General features: G+C 40.3%; 1 protein-coding gene across 1 annotated transcript in view; it reads right to left on the reverse strand.

The window, feature by feature from the left end:
- The window catches only part of COL22A1 (collagen type XXII alpha 1 chain), a 231,925-nt gene that overhangs the window by 39,632 nt on the left and 172,335 nt on the right, over window positions 1-19,958 (reverse strand). The window contains exons 41-50 of the mRNA XM_087962222.1: window positions 18,070-18,174; window positions 15,135-15,179; window positions 13,804-13,881; window positions 12,543-12,578; window positions 11,398-11,451; window positions 8,210-8,254; window positions 7,663-7,710; window positions 6,893-7,006; window positions 3,654-3,707; window positions 2,346-2,399 (exon numbers count right to left, since the gene is read on the reverse strand). Coding sequence (XP_087818348.1) covers window positions 2,346-2,399; window positions 3,654-3,707; window positions 6,893-7,006; window positions 7,663-7,710; window positions 8,210-8,254; window positions 11,398-11,451; window positions 12,543-12,578; window positions 13,804-13,881; window positions 15,135-15,179; window positions 18,070-18,174 — 633 coding nt within the window. The remainder of the gene's footprint in view (window positions 1-2,345; window positions 2,400-3,653; window positions 3,708-6,892; window positions 7,007-7,662; window positions 7,711-8,209; window positions 8,255-11,397; window positions 11,452-12,542; window positions 12,579-13,803; window positions 13,882-15,134; window positions 15,180-18,069; window positions 18,175-19,958) is intronic.

The following is a 19,958-nucleotide window of genomic DNA, read 5'->3' on the forward strand; positions in this document are numbered from 1 at the left end:
GAGTCAACCTTGAGCCTGGTGGGATTTGAACTGCCAAGTTGTAGGCAGCTGGCTACAGTAGAAGTAGCTTGCAGTACTGCACTCTAACCACCACGCACCACAGAGGCTCATATATGATGTCCTCTTGGTTCCGAGGTGGGTAAAATGAGGACCCAGATTGTTGGGGGCAATAGGCTGACTCTGTAAACCACTTGGAGAGGGCTGTAATGCACTGTAAAGTGGTATATACGTCTAAGTGCTATTGCTATTGTTTACTCTTCAAACTTTCGGACTCATGCTGGAGCCCATCATCAGGGAACACACACACACACCCTCTATGTGTGCACTGGAGTGTTCTGTGCATAGTATTTATGTGGTGCCTGGCTGTGTGTGACTTTCAGTTGTTAATTGGAGTGTTGGTGGGTGACTATTAAGTCATTGGTTGTTTCCTAGTGCTGCTGCACCCTCGGCTCCTAAGTACCTGGTAAGCTGGTGGTAAATTAGCAGTCCTATTGATTGACAAGGGGTTTGCTTCCCAGGCTTCAGTCGTTTCCTGTCTATTTTTGTACTGCTCAGCCAACAATCTTAGTAGCTGTCATGCCCTGTCAGAGTCTGAATCCAAGGAGGAAGATGAACAGCTGACAGGGAGTGGGAGTGTGGCTCTGTTGGCTGTGGAGGAAACTGGGGAAGGGCAAAGTCCAGCTGGGCAGAGCAGGGGAGACATAGAACAAGGGTGTGGGAGTTCAGAGGAAGACCCAGGCCCACTCCCTCTTCATCCTAGGGCACGCAGGGAGGAACGAGAAGAGAGCAACGTGGGTTGTGTGGGGGAGGAAAGGGTCCTGATTCCCTTCATTAGCCACACCTGGGAAGAAAGTTTAAAAGTAATGCAGGCTGCGTGCGGCAGCTGCTGGGAGCAAAGTTTATCTTGTGTTGACTTTTCTTATCTGTGTTCCTGGTGTCTTTCCAACCATGTTGAGTTTTGCTATGCCTTTACATCTGGAATTCTTGCTCCTGCCCTGCCAAACTAATTACCTCATTTTGCCTTGATTGGACTTATAGTTACAGTTTTTGTTGAACATGTTTGGGACTTGATTCTCTGCAGCCAAAGGCTGTTCCTGGAGAGTTTTTCTCCAGCCAGAAAGTAACCTGGACTTTGGGGGCAAAGTTGGAGCTAATAAAGGGGCTCTTATTGGTTATCTGACTGTGTTGCCTTTGTGCCATGCCCCAGGTCATCACAGTAGCTGTGAAACTGAATGTGTGTTCTTGTTCATTGCAACATGAGGCTACCAATGAGTTTGGGTTTCCTCATCTAACTGCTCACAAATGTTCTTGCAATCTGATAGTTAGGTCCTTCCCCATCTGTCCTACAAAGTCACAGGCACAACCCATGCAGAGAATCTGGTAAATTACAGTAGAAGTTTCTCCTACCTCCAAGCGATCTTTGCAATGAATGATTTCATTGCTAGATAGTATTAGACTGAGTTGCTTAAGGGTGATTTGAAATTCTACCCTTTCAACCTCCCCAAGCGTAAGATGTGTTAATTTCAACTGGGTGGAGAACTCTGGGAATTGAAGTTCACACATCTTAAAGTTGCTGAGATTGAGAAATGTGCTCTAGTCTACACCAAACTCCCTGCTTCTAAATAGCAACTCTGAGTTCCAGAGAAGTTCTAAATCTTCCTCTCTCTTGTTCTCTCACCCTGTGTAAACTTGTACGCAGCAGCTGCATTTGCTATACATGCTGCTGCGATGCATCTTAAGTGTTTTCTCTATCACAGTCTGCAGCAGAGATGGATAAACAGCATACTTAATTGGGATGGCAGCTGCCAGGATCTCTGTGGCAGAGGAAGCAAAGCAGATGTCTAGATTTTGAGGGTAATAGAAGCTCAGCACAGAGATGGAACAAAATTTGCTTTCATTTTTTTGGCTTGCTAATACTCTCAGGAGAAATATTAACAGCTATTCCATCACCATTTTTTCATATAAACATCAAGATTTATCTTCTCAGATAAACTGTGCTGCTTAATAATTTAATTCAAAAAAGTCAAATGTCATGGAATAATCACCCTCCCTCCCTCTCTTTCACACACACACACACACACACACACACACACACACACTTGATTACATATGCAAATCAGAGGTCTTCTTAATTGTCAAGTCTTCATGTCTATTGTACAACCTATGACTTTCATTCTTATAGGAATCCATGATGACTAAAGACTACAGACATATGTATATTTTGGTAGAATAACCCAAAAGCAGGGCTTAGATCTTTCTTTGGCAAGTGAAGAAATATCAAGTTAGAAATGTTGTTGTTACTGAATGATTTCAATAAATCATGCTGATTCCTTATTTACTCTCACCTGTTCACCTTTCAGGCCAGCTTCACCAGATGCCCCATCGCCTCCTTTAGGACCCTAATACATAAAAAAAAAAGTCTAATAAGAATGACTTGGTTTAATGGATGATATTAGGAGCATATCCTCCCTTCTGGACCTAGTGGGTGATAGGCAGTTCTACAAATAGCTTGATCTTATGATGCCATATAAGGCATGACAGGAGATAACCAGCACCTTGAAGTAGATTCAGAAGCCTGTTAGGATCCAGAATGGTTCACAGAATAGTGCTGTTATATGAGCACATTGAGAGATGCCTCAAACTGTCCACATTTTTGCATTCTGGACCAACTGCAGCTTCTGCGCCAGCTGGAATTTCTGAATGCTTTTCAAAGGTAGCCTCATGTAGTTTGGGAGATATCTAAGGCATAAGATCTCCCAGTTCAGAATGGATGCATTTCTGCCCAAGATGTGAAAAAGCCCCTCTACCCATTGCTGCCAATTGTTCTTCAAACAGAAGCCAAGAAGCTCCTCAAATTGCACAATCTGACTGGGGAAGTGCTGATTTCTGGGACTTGTGAGGAGTCATTACAATTGGAGGGCATCAGGTTAGGGGAGCCTGCTCTAACTGATGCATAGGGTTTATGCTTAGTTAGACTAACTGGAGAAGAGCCTAATGCTGGGAATGATTGAGGGCAATAGAAGAAGGGGACAACAAAGAATGTGGTGGCTGGATGGAGTCACTGAAGCAGTCAGTGTGAGCTTAAATAAATTGCAGGGGATGGAAGAGGACAGGAAGGCCTGGAGGAACATTGTCCATGGGGTCACAATGGTTTGGACACGACTTTGTGACTAACAATAACAACAACAATGCTTAGTTTTACACAGTAGAGTTGTGGCTCAGAAAATTCCTTCTTAAAGATGTAAGATCTATTGGAAACTGATGTTCCATGGAAGCCCAACTTATTTTATTTTCCTCCAGCTTTGAAAGGAACAAGTATTTTGGCAAGCCAATTCTGTATATATAAGAAGTTGCCTTTCATGCTAACTTGAGCATGCCAATGGGGGTCAAATTCACCTAAACTGTTTCATGTATAACATCCTTGATCCTCTTTCTTTAAAAAGGAATAGGAGACATGAACACATTCAGACTGTTAAATGCTAGAATAAATAAGAGTATTTTTGTAGGAAGCAAAATATGATGGACCTTGAAATTGGAATGTCTTCCGAATAGCTCTTTTCTCTTGGTAAAAAGAGCCTTCCCTTCCTATACCAGCTCCTTTCAAATATTTTTAGGGGAAGCAAGAGTCATATAAGATAGAATGTACATTTTACCTTGGGACCTTCCACTCCCGGAGGCCCAGGGGGACCTCTGAGTCCAGGTTCTCCCTGAAAGAAACACAGTTTACAAACAGATGTCTTCTAGCTTGATTGTTCATTCCTATAGTATCTTGGAAACATTTGGTATCCTAAAATGGTCTGTTGCCTCTGGAAGGATAGGGTGACCTCATTTATCTGCTCAGAGGAAGAGGGCACACATTGAAGCAATGGGAAAGCATATGTGCCCCCTTCCTCTTACACAGATAAATGGGGTCACCCTGTCCTCCCATAGGCACAGACCATTATTAGGATACCATATGGTCTCCACTCATAGCTTTCTACACATTTCCCAGTTCCTTTTCTATAGTTGCCACCAAAGTGTTGCATTGTTTTAAACATGGAAGGAGATATCCCAAAGGTGTTTTTTTTTTTTTTCAAGAGGCAACTGGACTTTCTGGTTTTTCTTCAAAGATGTTTCGCTTCTCATCCAATGTCTTCAAAGAAAATCCAGAAAATCCAGCTGCCTCTTGAAAAAGCACCTCTGGGACAACCATGACCTGGATGACCGAGAATCTCCATGTAAAAGATAACACTTAGAATGGAGCAATCACATTAGATGATCAGTTTGATTAATTAATGTTACTTTTGAATCTGACTTAATATAGTTTGGTAAGAAAGGGCTGCCACAGATTTATCATGCCATTTGTTAGTGCAGATGAGACCCCTCTTCCTGTTGGGTTTGTTGCATGAGAATTTGATATTTTATTTATTTATTTATTTATATTAATTTATATCCACCTTTATTATTTTGATCCACCTTTATTATTTTGATCTTCTTCTTCTTGTGCCATATCTGTCATCGGACATGGCAATCATGTTGGCGATCCTATTTTTTTTTATTATTTTGATAAGTAACATATTTAATAATCCTCTTTCCTCCTACTGTCTCCACAACAACTCCATGAGGTGGGTTGGGTTGAGAGATAATGACTGGCCCAAAGTCACTTAATTGGCTTTCATGGCTAAGATGGGTCTAGAACTCACAGTCTCCTGATGATTGGCCCAAAATCACCCAACTGGCTTTCATGGCTAAGACAGGACTAGAACTCATTTCCAGCCTTGTGTCTTAACTACTAGACCAAACTGGCTCTGAGAAAGGGAAAAGCTTGTGATGTGGGAATCCTGAAACAGTATCATGCACAGTTACTACCAAAAGAAAAGATCCCTATGGAGTCTTTCTCATTCAAAAACACGGTTTTTATTGTGCTGCAAGATTCAGGCATTAATTCATTTTCCCAATCCTCAATGGGATGATGCTTGAAGTAGACCAACATATCAAACCTTTTAGGCAGGTTGAACATGGCCTGAGGACTTCAGACCCTGACCAAGGATGACTGCCTACTCAACAGTGAGCATGTAGTCAGAATTAGCTGTGGCCCTTAATTTTCACAAATGGCTTGCTCCAATTCTGAGCCATGGAACATGCCTAGCCAAACCCTGAAATTTGAAGAACCCTGAAATTTGCAGAACACACTGCTGAATTTATGTTACTTTCTATTTTGAAGCATGGAGCATGCATACAGGTTAGCATGAGGAGAGGAATGAGCTTCACTTTTTTTAAAATCTCCTTTATGCAAATTGCAAAAAAGTAAACAAACAAATGCAGTTCCATGTTCCTGAATGTAACAGTCATTGCTGTATTGACCATCTACCCACATGATCATCCCAAAAAATATTTCAAAGGTGGCTCTAAATTTGTTTGTCCATTTTTGATTGATTAGACTTATAGGCCTGCCCAGTTTGCAGGAGTGGCTTTGGACCACTTACAGTTTGAGGAAAGATGAAGAGAAGAAAAATAAATGCAACAATAAATAAATATTTGAACAAAACAACCCAGGTTAATAGAATAATAAAAACAATAATAATAACAAAACCAAGTAGAATCAATAGTAATTGATGCCTTGGGTGTAATCCCAACATTTCTCGAGCAACATTTGGACACTATCGGCATTGACAAATTGATCATCAGTCAGTTGCAAAAAGTAGTTTTACTTGAAACTGCTTACATCCTGGGATAATATCTGTAACGCCATCAAACATCCACATCTGCCTATCCCAGGTGATTGGGAAGGACTCAATAGTTGGGGGGAAAATGCCAAATCCAGTCTGAACATCTGGCTGACTATACAACCAACAATAATAGAAACAGCAAAAGCCAATTGATACGTGTCTCATTCAAGAGTAAATGGGTTTATTCCATACTTTAGCCCAATGTTTGGGGGAAGGAGCCTGGTCTTTAGGGTCTTATAGAAGAACCGGTTTGATAATTTTGCGTTAGATCTTGATATCACCTGAGCAGAATCTAGCAGGACTTCTAGCCTAAATGATTTATAACATCTCCTAGACATTGCTTGGGGATCCATCAGTAATCCATGCAGGTCACAGAGGCAACCCAATAAATCACTAATGTGAAGTGTTCAAAGAACAATTATTAATGCAACAGCAATCTGCCAAATATCCTTGCAGAGGTAATCTCTTTCTCCCTCTGGCCTGTAGGAGTACGCCTTCAAGGAAGGACAGCAAATTTGCAGTTCAGTCTATTCTAATGAAAAGAAGGAGTAGAGGTAATATTTGAGGGGGTCAAAGAAGAGGGGGGTCAGCCTAGTCTTCAAAGCACCAGAGGGCAGGACAAGAAGCAACAGATGGAAACTAATCAAGGAGAACATCAACCTGGAAATAAGGAGATTAACTGTTCTAATTATTCAGAAATTTCTCCTTGCCTTCAGAAGTTGTGGTGCTCCATCAGTGGAGGTTTATAGGAAGAAAATAGACAGCCATTGTCTGAAATGGTGTAGGGTCTTTAATGCAGTGGGTTGCATTAAAAGGCCTCCAATAGAGTTGGTATTCAGCAGGCTCTGACCAGTTTTGGAGAACCAGTAGTGGAAATTTTGAGTAGTTCGGAGAACCAGCAAATCCCGCCTCTGACTGGCCCTACCAACCCCATCTATTCTCTGCCTCCCGAGTCCCAGCTGATCGGCTGGGTCTTCTTTTGTTGCCCTGCACAGGAAAATCCAGGTTAGTGGGGTGGGGAGGGAATGGGGATTTTGCAGTAACCTTCCCCTGCCACGCCCACCAAGCCACCCCACCCCCACCAAGCCACGGCCACAGAACCGGTACTAAAAAAATTTGAATCCCACCTCCAAGGTCCCTTTCAACTCTCTTATTCTGTCTCTTATGCTCCAAGTCTTTCTTACCCTTTTCCCAACTGGTCCATCATTCCCAGGTGGGCCTCGAAGGCCTTTATCACCCTTCTGTCCTGGGATTCCGGGGAGACCGGATGGTCCAGGGGGACAATCAGTACAAACATCCTAAAGAGGAGAATCATAGTGTTACTGAAACAGCAGGCAATTCTTCTGAAATGCAAATCTATCTTGGTTCTACTGTATTGAATTATGAATTGAATGCAAATTAAAGAAACCTTTATTTCTGTCTATACCTGTGGGTGTGCACTACACTTATAGCCATGATTTACTATTGTATACACCGTATACTTTAAAAAATTCTCCTGAGGTCTTCCTCATAGCTGAGTTAATGCTATCCATGAGACAGCACTGGCCCCCTCAGCAATTGTTCTTCTTCCAAATATGTAATGGAAAATCAATATGTGTACCAGGATTGTGTGCTAATTGGGAAGTTGAAAAAAAAACAACCAACAAGAAGACAATGGCAATTTTCTTTTAATATATTGCTGCCTCCCACCACAAAAAAATCGACATGATGTTTATCCAGAGTTAAGTTTGACTTGAAGAAGACTTTACTTAAGGGGAGAAGAACACAAAAATAAGTAAATAAATGTACTTCCTTTGCTCTCGTGAACATCTTCTGCATATCTACATTTTCTCCTGAGACTCTCCTTCTTATATTTTGTATGCATAGAATATTTTACCAGCATTTATAGACTTTGATAATTTACATTAATGCTTCCCAAGTATTAGGTCTTTGGAAACCTGGGAAAAGGCCTTACCTTAACTAATAATCTGATATCATCAGGGGAAAGCAGAGGAGAGGAACCCTAAGAGAAGAAAAATAAAACCACCTACATCATTTATGGACATCATTTCAGAACATCTGGTATCAAAGATAAAACATGAAAGGTTATCCACCCACTGACCAAATTTACAATAGATCAAGTCTTTTTTGAAGGACCACATTACTGAAGCACCTCTCACAAAGGAGGAGCAGCTCCACTACCACTGATGTAAGTTGAAAGAGTAGTAGAGATGTCTACAACATCATGGATGGGCAACTAATGCTCCTTTATGACCTGTGGACTTCAATCCCCATAGTTCCTGAGCATGTCCTGGTTCAGGAATTCTGAGTTGATGTTCACAGGTTGTAAAGGGACTATGGTTTTCCCACTCTGTACAAATAGCATGGTTTTCTTCTCAGGTATTCATACACTGTTCTATAGTAAAATGTATTTGTTTGGAACAAATTTGTTGATTTCTTAATGAAACATGCCAATGAAAAGAAAATGAAGAAAAGGAAAGAAAGATCCTACAGTGACCTACTGGTTTTCCTGGTGGTCCCCTTTCTCCTGGATTTCCTTGTAAACCCTGTAGAAAGAGAAGGAGGAAAGAATAGTGAGATCCTCTGAGCTTGATGGTTTTCTTGCAGCTGTTTCATTACCAAACTACGTAACGTTATCAATGCAGGGATTCCACAGTTGAATCCTGAACTCATCCCTTCTATTGGTACTACATGTGGACATCAAATGCTTCAAAAAGAATAGGAGTGTGCATCCGTACAATGCAATTAGACTCAGGTGCACATAGATATCAAGATGTTTCTCTTTAGCTACAATGTGTTCCATTGGTAAAATTATTTTCACAATCGTCCTAGTCATCTCAGTGACAAGAGTCAGGAAATTATGAGAACTTCCTAAAGTCTACAGAAGAAAAGTTTCTTCTTGTCAATACGGGAATTGGATATGTCTAGTTTGATGAAAAGAAGGACTAGGGGTGATATGAGAGCTGTGTTCCAATATCTAAGGGGCTGCCATAAAAAAAGAGGAGGGTCAACCTATTTTCCAAAGCACCTGAAGGAAGAACAAGAAGCAACGGATGGAAACTAATCAAGGAGAGAAGCAATCTAGAACTAAGAGGAGGAATTTCCCTGACAGTGAGAACCATGAAGTGAAATGACTTGCCTCCAATGGTTGTGGGTGCTCCAACACTGGAGGTTTTTTAAAGAAGAGATTGGACAATAATTTGTTTGAAATGTTTGGGGGTTTCCTGCTTGAGCAGGGGGTTGAACTAGAACAGGGATCGCCCACCTTTTGGACCTCAGGGACCACCCAAATCAATATTTTAAATCCCGCGGACCACTAATGTGAATTTTGACCAACGTGGCTTACTGACGTTGGTGGGAGGAGAGGGAGAGGAGAGAGGGGGAGGGAGAGAGAGAGAGGGAGGGAGGGATGGAGGGGAGAGAGAGGGAGAGGAGAGAGAGAGAGAGATCTGATCTAACCTCAGAGGGCTGGTGATGTTCTCTCTCTCTCTTCCCTCTCTCTCTCTTCTTCCCACTCTCTCTCCCTCCATCCCTCCCTCTCTCTCTCTCTCTCTCTCCCTCCCTCTCTCTCTCCCTCCCCCTCTCTCTCCCTCCCTCCCTCTATCCCTCCCTCATCCCTCCCACCTCTCTCCCTCCCTCCCTCTCTCTCTCCCTCCCCTTCTCTCCCTCCCCTCTCTCTCCCTCTCTCTCTCCCTCTCCCTCCCTCCCTCTCTCTCCCTCCCTCCCTCTCTCTCTCCCTCCTCCCCTCTCTCTCCCTCCCTCCTCTCCTTCTCTCTCTCTCTCTCCCTCTCTCTCTCTCTCTCCCTCCTCTCTCTCCCTCCCTCTCCTCCCTCCCTCTCTCCCTCTCCCTCCCTCCCTCTCTTCCTCTCTCTCTCTCTCCCTCCCTCCCTCTCTCTCTCTCTCCCTCCCTCCCTCCCTCTCCCTCTCTCTCTCACACACACAGATCCCTCACACAAACACCCACCCACCCTCAAAGGCAGCCACATTCCTAGCCTGCTTTTGAGCTCCGTTCTCAGGCTTCATGCAAGGAAAGCTGCAGAAGCAGCAGAAGTCTTTCTTTCTCTCCCCCAAACTCCACCAGAAATGAGTCTTTGCTGGAGTAGCCTCTTGCAGCAGGATGCCTTGCAGGATCCCAAAGACTCATTTCTGGCGGAGTTTGGGGAGAAAAAGAAAGACTTTGCTGGTTTCCTTGCATGAAGCCAAAAGCAGAAGAAGAAAGAAGCAGAAGAAGCAACCGATGGCCAGGCAAGTTCCCCCTCCGCCCTTTCTCCCCTCCCCTCACTACCTCATGTTGTTCCTAATGCAAGCGAGGCAAGCCTTGTGTTTTTGTGGGCTATGCGGGCAGCACAGACTTGTGTTCCCCCAACCTGGTTAATTGCTTTTAGGGGTGGGGGGTACTCCGGGTGACATTTCTCTGCGGACCACCAAAATTTTCTCACGGACTACCAGTGGGCCACGGACCACCGGTTGGTGACCACTGAACTAGGAGACTTTCAAGGTGTCTTCCAACTCTGTTTTTCTGTTCTGTTCATGTCTTTGTGTGTTTTCATTTAGATGTTTCTACATCATATGCTGAGGTTCAGGAGTCTATGCTGAATTCTGGTGACATGAGCCTGTTGTAATCTGAGGATTTTTTTTTTTTAAAAAAAAAAAAAGACTTTGGGGGGCGCATGGAGGTGATTTTTTTGACCATTTCTTTTCTCATTAAAAAGAAAATAGTCCATCATAACTTGGGTCTTTGAAAAAGAGAAGAGGTAGTACTTAGAACTCTTCAGTTAATGCATCAATGTCATTTTGCATAAAAGTTGAGTTTGGGAGAATCGATTCTACCCTTTACTTCTATCTTTCTACATTTTCCTTTTTTTTTTTTGGCTGCTGGCTGATTACTGCAATTATCTGTTTCTACTTTGCTGAGCTCAGCTAGAACTGAAAACACATGGGAAGAGCAACCAAGAAGAAATTCACTGATTATTTTGCAAGTTTGCCTCATTCTATGCTTCCGTCTCCCTTATAAATAGAAAAAGGAAAAACTTATAGAGAGCAATTACTGCTGATTGAAGTTCTAGAAAAATGAGGAATGAATAATAGTGATTATTTGTATTGCATGACCTTGGGCATTATGAAACAGATTCAATATTATTAAAAGAATTGATATTTAGTAGTTAATCACACATCTTTAGGTAGGATTGTTAGAGTCCTGAGAATTTTTCCCCCATTGCTCAAAACTTTTTTTCCCCTTTAAGACAGGGAGTTCATTCTATTTATTGATTATATGAGTTACTTCATCAATATCGCATTATCGAAATGATTACATTACATCTTATGTTTTAACCTTCTTTACTTCGTGCACTGCTGAGGGATTACCTCATCCAACAAGCTGTTGAGAAATGTTTTCAAATATTCAACTGTAAATGGTTTGTGAATTTTTATAAGAGTTAATAATCTAAACCACACATTGAGTAATTAGTCTTTAGTCATTATCTGCTTCCCATTTTACACTGAAATTTTAATTCAAACATTTTGTGAAAATTTTCTTTCATATGTCCTTGCAGGAAGGTAAAAAGAAACTGAATTGTTGTTTTATTGAAGGGATAAGGAAAACTATGCTTCTTCTATGGTAGTATAATGATTTCTGATCAACAATCTACTGTAGTTCATAAATTAATAAACCATCAGTCTTTTTACTTACATCGTGACCAGTCTGTCCAGGTGGACCTTGGATACCTGGTAAGCCACGAGGACCCTGGTGAAACAGGAAGAAGAACTTGATGTATTATCTCAAAGCTTACATATCACATTTTTCTATGTCATGGACGGAGAAACTTATTTGGGGCAAGAATTATCCTTGGTCTTCAACCGCATTCTAAATAGTTGTGGCAGAGATCAAAAGGAAAGAAAGAATCATTGATATATGCTTCTATAAGCATTAATTACTAATTAATCAAACAATCTCTCATCGTGTATTTAATGATTTCTCCTCTTATGTTAAAATTGCAGTTTGCTGAAGGTCTCTGTCACATGTTGTTCTGAGTCCTCATATATGTCTTTATTTTAAGGAGAAAATTACTAATGGTCAGCACAGAGCAGATACATAGTAAAATCAGTCACCTTCCAAATTTTATCCATACACTAAACACACCTAAAACTTTACCAGCTTTGCTGCTCTAAATTACCTAGATATCATCTAAAGAGGTTATGCTGTTCTGTTTTCTTTGTTCTGTTTTCATCCCTTGGTACTGTAATTTTCAGCAATGCTTCTTTAAAAATTTCAGCATTTCACTCTTTCAAGTGAGTTGAATTGAAATAAACTAATAATGATTAATTCAATCAATAAATTAATAAGGCAAATTATATGTGAAAGCTTTCTTATTTAAAATTCCCTGACACAAGGACACAGAGGAAACCGTGTCAAAGAGAATCTATTCGTTGACAAGCCTGTCTTCTACATATGGGAAGTTGTTCTAAAGGGGATGAACTGATCTCTAACATTGGAAAATGACCTCTGTCAAAAGAGGTACCATCATATGGCAGCAAATTATCCTTTAATGAATCCCATAATAATCCAGCCCTTGAGTATTCTGCTCAAAATCTCAGAGGTTGTGGAAGGCCTTAGTGCCTGGATATCTATAGATCATAAGCAATGTCATAAGTCAGGATATTTAGGAATGTACAGAATAGAGTCAAGTCAATATTTCTATACTAATTGGTATTACTGATACTGTATGTACCTGAATTTTCTACTATCCTTGGCAAACCAAAAAGTGATATAATGCAATAATATTTCCATTCTACTTCCTATCACATACTGCATATAATTAGAAAGACCTACTGTACCGGTGGCCCTTTGTCTCCAGGAGGTCCCACAGGCCCCTGAAAAATATGGGTAATGATCATTCACAAACAAACAAATATTGATTTATTCAATTTTTGTAGCCTCCCAACTCAGACACAGCTGGGCACATAAATAACAAATGAATGTTACCATAAGGACAATTTCTGAAATTACATGTTAATCAGTCGATATAGTTATCAAAAACAATCCTCGCTAAATTTCTGGCTAATTGTTGTGAAAATTATACCATTTTACAAACATTCAGGTTGGAGATGGAATTGAATTTGAAGGTAATGTGATTTTAGAACTGAATTGACTTTCCAAATAAAACCCAGAAGCCTGCTTAAACCATGAACTTGACTGTTTTCAAATTGTTTTGGATGTTTCTAAAGACAGGAAGAATTTCCACCCCACAAAAAAAAAACAATTTTACACTTCAATAGGAATGACTGAATCAAATGGGATTGATTTTGAAATTCTAATCAATGATTTGACTTAGAATATGACTGATTCACCAAGGGATAATGTTTGGCCTTTTTTTACATTATACAGTGGTGAATTTTCTACAGAATAATTTTAATGTTACAATTAATGTTACAACTAGACACAAGGACAGCCATCACTCTGCTAAACAAATGTCCAACCTGAACACTGTCCAACTATTTACAAAGTCTGCACTACTATTACTGTTAATCGTCTCATCACTCATCGCCCATCCTCTCCCACTTGTGACTGTATGACTGTAACTTTGTCGCTTGTATCCTTATGATTTTGACTGTTTCCTAGTATGATTTGATTGCTTATTGTACCCTATGATTATTAAGTGTTGTACCTGATGGTTCTTGACTCTTGATGAATGTATCTTTTCTTTTAGGTACACTGAGAGCATTTACACCAAGACAAATTCCTTGTGTGTCCAATCACACTTGGCCAATAAAGAATTCTATTCTATTCTAATTAGGCCACTTGCTTAATTTTTAACATTAATATACTCTTTGTAATAATAGAAGCTACCCAGAAAATGTTAAAGATGCAGGATAAAAAAAGAATAGTTATGACAAATCTACTATTGGTCAAATAATCAGTATTGAGTGGTGGTGGCTTCTGGTGGAGATGTAGGTAACTCAGTCTCTATGTTGTGTGTGTTGGAATCATTCATGCCCCCAAGGTAGATGACATGGATCACAATTCCAAACATGATTCACCTTTGAAATATACATTGAGCTTCATCACAAATTAGTGAGTAATATGTTTCATACTTACTAGTGGTCCTGAAAGTCCAACACCTGGAGCTCCTCTGTCTCCTGGTTGACCTGGAACACCTGGGGCACCTCGATCTCCCTGACAAGGACAAGTGACATAGTGTATATTTCAATACATTTATTTTACAGACCTATTATATTCATTATCCATCTTACATTAGAACACAGTCTGCTCTACATGTTCTCACTGTCAGGATTCCGGCAGTTGCCCTAATTAAATCATGAGCCTCAAGCCAAGCTTCAAAATCTTCAAAGCATTTATTAGGAACGAACATGTCGGCATGACCTGTATGAAGCCAATTCTGAGACACGTAATTTACTGTCACCCTTGACCCTGGTTTTCCCCCACCCCTCTGGGTGTATCATAATTCATATTCTCCAACAAAACATGCTCATAGCCAAGAGTCATCAATCACATTCTCCAATTAGATTGGAGTTTGGAGTTTGGAGACTGGATTTTGAGTTATGGGGAGAATGAAAGAAAATATGTGATTTGATAAATGTTATTTATAAAACTGAATCCCAAAGGTGCTTTTTTTCAAGAGGCAACTGGACTTTCTTGTTTTTCTTTGAAGATGTTTTGCTTCTCGTTTCACTTCTCATCCAAGAAGCTTTTTCAGCTGTGAAGACCAAAGCTTCTTGGATGAGTAGAAACATCTTCAAAAAAAAAAAGTCTAGAAGGAAGGAAGGAAGGAAGGAAGGAAGGAAGGAAGGAAGGAAGGAAGGAAGGAAGGAAGGAAGGGGTTGTTGTCATAGTTGTGGTTCCTCTGCTGAACATAACATTAGATTCGATGGTCAGAAGCCCAGAAGTGACCAGACATGGACTGAACAGTGTTCTTACAACCAGCAGAGTAGGAAGCAGTGGTGGTATACTACTGGTTCGGCCCGGTTCAGTCGAACTGGTAGCAAAAATTCCTACCAGTTCAACTGAACTGGTAGTAAAAAAAAAAAAAAGCTTCTGAAGATCAGCTGAGAGGAGAAAGAAGAGAAAAGCGCAGGATCGACCCTCCCACTCGCCCCTGCACTTTTCTCTTCTTTCTCCTCTTAACTGATTGGTGGATTGCAGGCCTCAGCTGATGTGTGGAAAGCTGTGTGCGCCTGTTAGGTGTGTGCATGCATGATCACCAAACCGGTAATGGAACAGGTAGAATCCCACTGCTGGTGGGAAGTCATTACATCTGATTGAGAGACCTTGGGTAGAGATCATATCTGAGCAGGATAGGGGCAACAGATGGCATTCTTCATTCCTGAAATAATGTCTGGCCAGATTTGTTCTTCTGAAAGCAGGAAATGTACCTCCGTTTATCATAGAATGGCAAAGCAGGTACTCACCTTAGACCCAAAGGATCCAGGTAAACCTGGTGGACCTCTTTCACCCTAGAAAGACACACAGATATAAAATAAGTTAACACAATCTTCCCAACTGGAAAGTCAAATACATCCATTTATTAGTCCTCTGAAAAAGAACATGAATTCCATCCCTGAATCTGCTTACTCTCAAGAAGAGACAGGTGGGGAACCCATTTACAAAGAACAAATCATAACCACTTAAGCTTGGGTGATTAATATGTTACAAAGTAACCCTCAATTTTAATAGATTTTGGATGCAATGGAAAACATTTCTGTTTGGAAAATCTATCCTGAAATAATAGACAAGTTAATCAAAGTAGTCTTGATGGGCTATTTATATTTACATTCAATTTGTTATATTTATGCCTATAACAAAATTACATAAATTAATGTGTTCCACATCCTTTAAACTTCAACAAATATGTAGTAGCATACAGCACTCCAAAATGGCCCATTACATTGAGGTTCGCTGTCTTGCTATGTTCAGAAAACATGGCAAAGTATTCCCAAGCAAATTGTCCTTTAGCTGCTTAATTCGATGGTCAAGTTCATTATCATACAAAGACAATGGCCTGGAAACCCACAAACTACTTAAGCCATGTTCGCCAACCAACTGGTTATGTTGTCTCATCCCAGCCATGATATACAAGAAGCAGACTATCTTGAAGCTTTTTGCAACCTTGATAGTCTTTAAAAAAAAAAACCAATCAGGAAGCTCATAGCTCTAAACCATGGAGCAAAAAAAAAAAAAAAAATGCAAGGGTGGAAATGTTTGAATAGATCACAACTGGGATGGGATTTCCTCCTCTTTTCTGACATTTGGAGTGAAATGATAATACTTTGTGTATCAAGTAATCAGATAGCCTTTTTCGAACCTAAATAGGGCCCTTTAAGTTTGAGGACGTAATTTACATGTCCTCTTTTGGAGGGAGACCAATTGATAGTACTTTCATTTCCTATGTGTCCATCAAATTTCTTTAATCTCCTACGGTATCCTCTTTTTGGAATGAGGTGAGTGGCATATACATTAAATAAATGATTAAATATTGTTTGCTTCCTAAAAGACTAGTCAATATTTAATCTGCAGTCTTCCAATAATTAGCTTCTCTTTGGATCGATTGTATGAGGTGCTTCAGAAATTTTCTTCTTTCAAATTTACTCATAGGCTCTGTGCATATCTCACTTAGTTTTAACTTTGTTTAGGGTTTTGTGTGCATATATGTGTGTAGGTGTGGCATAACACTTCTACAAACCTAGCTTATTGGGTTAGTTGATGATTCATTGTAGTTCGTGAACTCAGAAAAGCAACTATGTCAATCACTAAATCATTGGCAAACGCAAGCATTGAATTACAGAGAAGACCGCCTAATTGTGTTTGCAAGAGTTCACAAATTTCGTGCTTTCATCTTTAATTTCATAAATGGTTCAACCTATTGTTCTTCCAATTTCAGTTTCTTTCCTCTAATGGTTGCCAGGATGCAGAAGAATACATGCAACCCAATTAAATTAAAACTTGACAGGAATTAATAATAGTAGCAGCATTTTGACATAGCCTTTTTAATATGCTTTATCCTGATATTGTGTTTCTGGGCAACAGTTCATAGGAGAAGGGAAGACAGCTGAAAATGCAAATAAAAAAATGTTCAGCTAAACCAATGACAAAGTAGAGAATACTGTGGAATAGAATTATATCTCACAAAATGAATAAATTGGTTCAATCAGATCATTCCTAAATGGACAAGCTTTTATTGATCAGTTACTAAGTCATGCCTGACTCTTCGCAACCCCACAGCCCACAGCTTGTCAGATACCCCCTCCCATTCTCCACTGTCTCCTGGAGTCTGCCCAAACTCATGTTCATTGTGTCAATGATACTATCTAACCATCTCATCCTCTGCCATCTCTTTTTTCTTTCGCCTTCCATCTTTTTCAACATCAAGTTCTTTTCCAAAGAACTTCTCATCTTCTCATTAGGTGGCCAAAGCATTTGAATTTCAACTTCAGTATCTGTCCTTCCAAAGGACAGAGTTGATTTGTCAGCCCTAAAATGGACACCTAACATCAAAAACGTGATCAAAAAAGCACAACAAAGAATGTTCTTTCTGCGCCAACTCAGGAATCTCAAACTGCCCAAGGAGCTGCTGATCCAGTTCGATAGAGGAATGATTGAGTCTGTCATCTGGACCTCTATAACTGTCTGGTTTGGTTCTGCAACCCAACAGGACAGACACAGACTTTAGAAAGTAATTAGGACTGGAGAAAAAAACAATTACTACCAACCTGCCTTCAATCAAGGGCCTGTATGAGTCAAAAAGAGGGCTGTGAAAATATTTACAGACCCCTCACATCCCGGACATAAACTGTTTCAACTCCTACCCTCAAAACGATGCTATAGGGCACTGCACACCAACAACTAGATACAAGGACAGTTTTTTTCCAAATGCCATCACTCTGCTAAATAAATAATTCCCTCAACATTGTCCAACTATTTACAAAATCTGCATTACTATTACTATTAATCTTTTCATTGTTCCTATCACCCATCTCCTCCCACTTATGACTGTAACTTTGTCGCTTGTATCCTTACGATTTATATTGACTGTTTCCTAATACAATTTGATTGCTTATTTGTACCCCATGACTATACTAAGTGTTGTACCTTATGATTCTTGTTGAATGTATCTTTTCTTTTTATGTACACTGAGAGCATATGCACCAAAGACAAATTCCTTGTGTGTCTAATCACACTTGGCCAATAAAGAATTCATTCATTCATTCATTCATTCATTCATTCATTCATTCATTCATTCATTTCTCTTAGGATTGACTGATTGGATCTCCTTGCAATCCAAGGGAGTCTCGAGGGTCTTCTTCAGTAAGTATCTGCTCGCAGAAATAGTTTAGGAATTAAATTTACCCTTTCTCCATCTCGACCCTTTCCAGGTAATCCAGGTTCTCCAACAGCTCCTGGTTCACCTGTAGGCCCAGGTGGACCTGATTTTCCTTCCTTACCAGGTTCTCCCTGCAGAAGAGGCAATGGGAATAGGGGACAATTAGGACAGGCTATGAGGCAGGCAGTACCTTCTACTTATTTAATTAATCAATATCAAAGGTTTTTCACTCAGACTGGGAAGGACTCTGGGTTGCTCATCACCTGTTCTTCCTAACTAGAGAAGCCAAGAAAAAATTCTAGAATTTTCTCCTAAAAACCTTGTGGAAATCAATATAAGTACTTCAGTGTTGGATTGCAAATATTTATTTACATCAAATGGACTTTTAATAGCCTCATTGTATCAGCTTCCCTTCAAGCATGTAATTCATTCGGTTTATTCATCCATTATCTACTTGTATGACAAAGAAATAATGAAACCAGGTGACCACCAATGAGGAGAATGTAGGATGTGGAAAACACATCCTTAAGGCTAGAAAAATGAACTGTGATGGCCCAGTGATTAGCATGCAGTACTGCAGGCTACTTCTGCATACTGTAGGCTGCCAGCAGTTTGATTCCCACTGGCTCAAGGTTGACTCAGCCTTCCATCTTTCTGAGGTTGGTATAATGAGGACCCAGATTTTGGGGGGCAGTATGCTGACTCTGCAAATCACTTAGAGAGGGTTGTAAAGCACTGTGAAGCAGTATATAAACTTGCTATTGCTATTAAGTGATCTTTAACAAACTTTTATTTTGTTTTTATTTTAATATAATTTTCCTTTTCCCCTCTAGGTCTGAAACATCTCATTTGTATAAAATCACAAAAGTGACCTGGAAGATTTGAATGTAACCTAACTCTTCATTACCTTCTATGCGCCTTTGAGGATAATGGCACAGAAGTAATGCAAAAATAGTGGCCAAAACAATGGAGATTCTCAGTCATCTAGGTCATGGTTATCCCAAAGGTGCTTTTTGACTGTCCATGTAAAGGCTAGCAAAAGGAAAAGTATGTATCATAAATTTCTCTGATTCTGAAGCTGAAGAGGCAGATTCTCAGCCAGTAGTTATATAGCAAATACGCTATGAGCTTCCTGGGAATGATGACGGAGACCCAATGATGGAAGATGATGATTATTTGGAGAATAAGGAGTTGAATCTTCAACTTGGGAAGCTGGAGGCCCTAAAACATATTGCTAGCTAAGGAAGGCTGAGCAACCAACATTGGCATACCACCTTTAGAGGACAAGGCATTCAATCCTCTAATTATACAATGCTTTAAACTCAATGCCAACTAAAAAGACACTTGTTTGATCTTTTCAGCTGCCAGAAAAAGGTAGTGGGGGAAAACAGTGCATTCCTTGAGTGCCTAGATAATTACCATGGCAGCCCAAAGTTGTCAAAGTGCAAGGATATTACTGAAGAGCATGATAGATGGCTCTCGGGGATGGATGTGTCCCATTGGAGAATACACATCGAAGGAATGGGGGGAAGATCAAGGTCAAGGGGGAAATAAAAAATGTAATTTAGTGTTGGCTGCATCCAGCTAACACCCACATGGCCACTTCTAATAAATCAGTTTTCTTTTCTCTGAGAGATGTGGCTAGAGACTTACGATTTGAATGGGGGTGGATTTGTTGGAGTCCTGACACTCCTTTCCTCTAATTCATGGGTGTCAAACTTGGAGCCCACGGGCCGGATGTGTCATGTGCTGGTCCTGCCCCCACCCAGTTTAGCGAAGGGGAAAAAAAAGCCCTGATATGTCACATGACACCACCAGTTTGACACCCCTGCTCTAGTTGCAATGTTAGACCTGCCTTCCTTGGGCTTCACATCCTTGATTTCTCCTGATTCCTTGACCTAAAAACAATTACAAT

Source organism: Notechis scutatus, chromosome 3 (genome assembly GCF_049901735.1).
Source record: "Notechis scutatus isolate UNSWTSFEM ecotype Mainland chromosome 3, rNotScu1.2, whole genome shotgun sequence".
Classification (NCBI taxonomy): Eukaryota; Metazoa; Chordata; class Lepidosauria; order Squamata; family Elapidae; genus Notechis; species Notechis scutatus.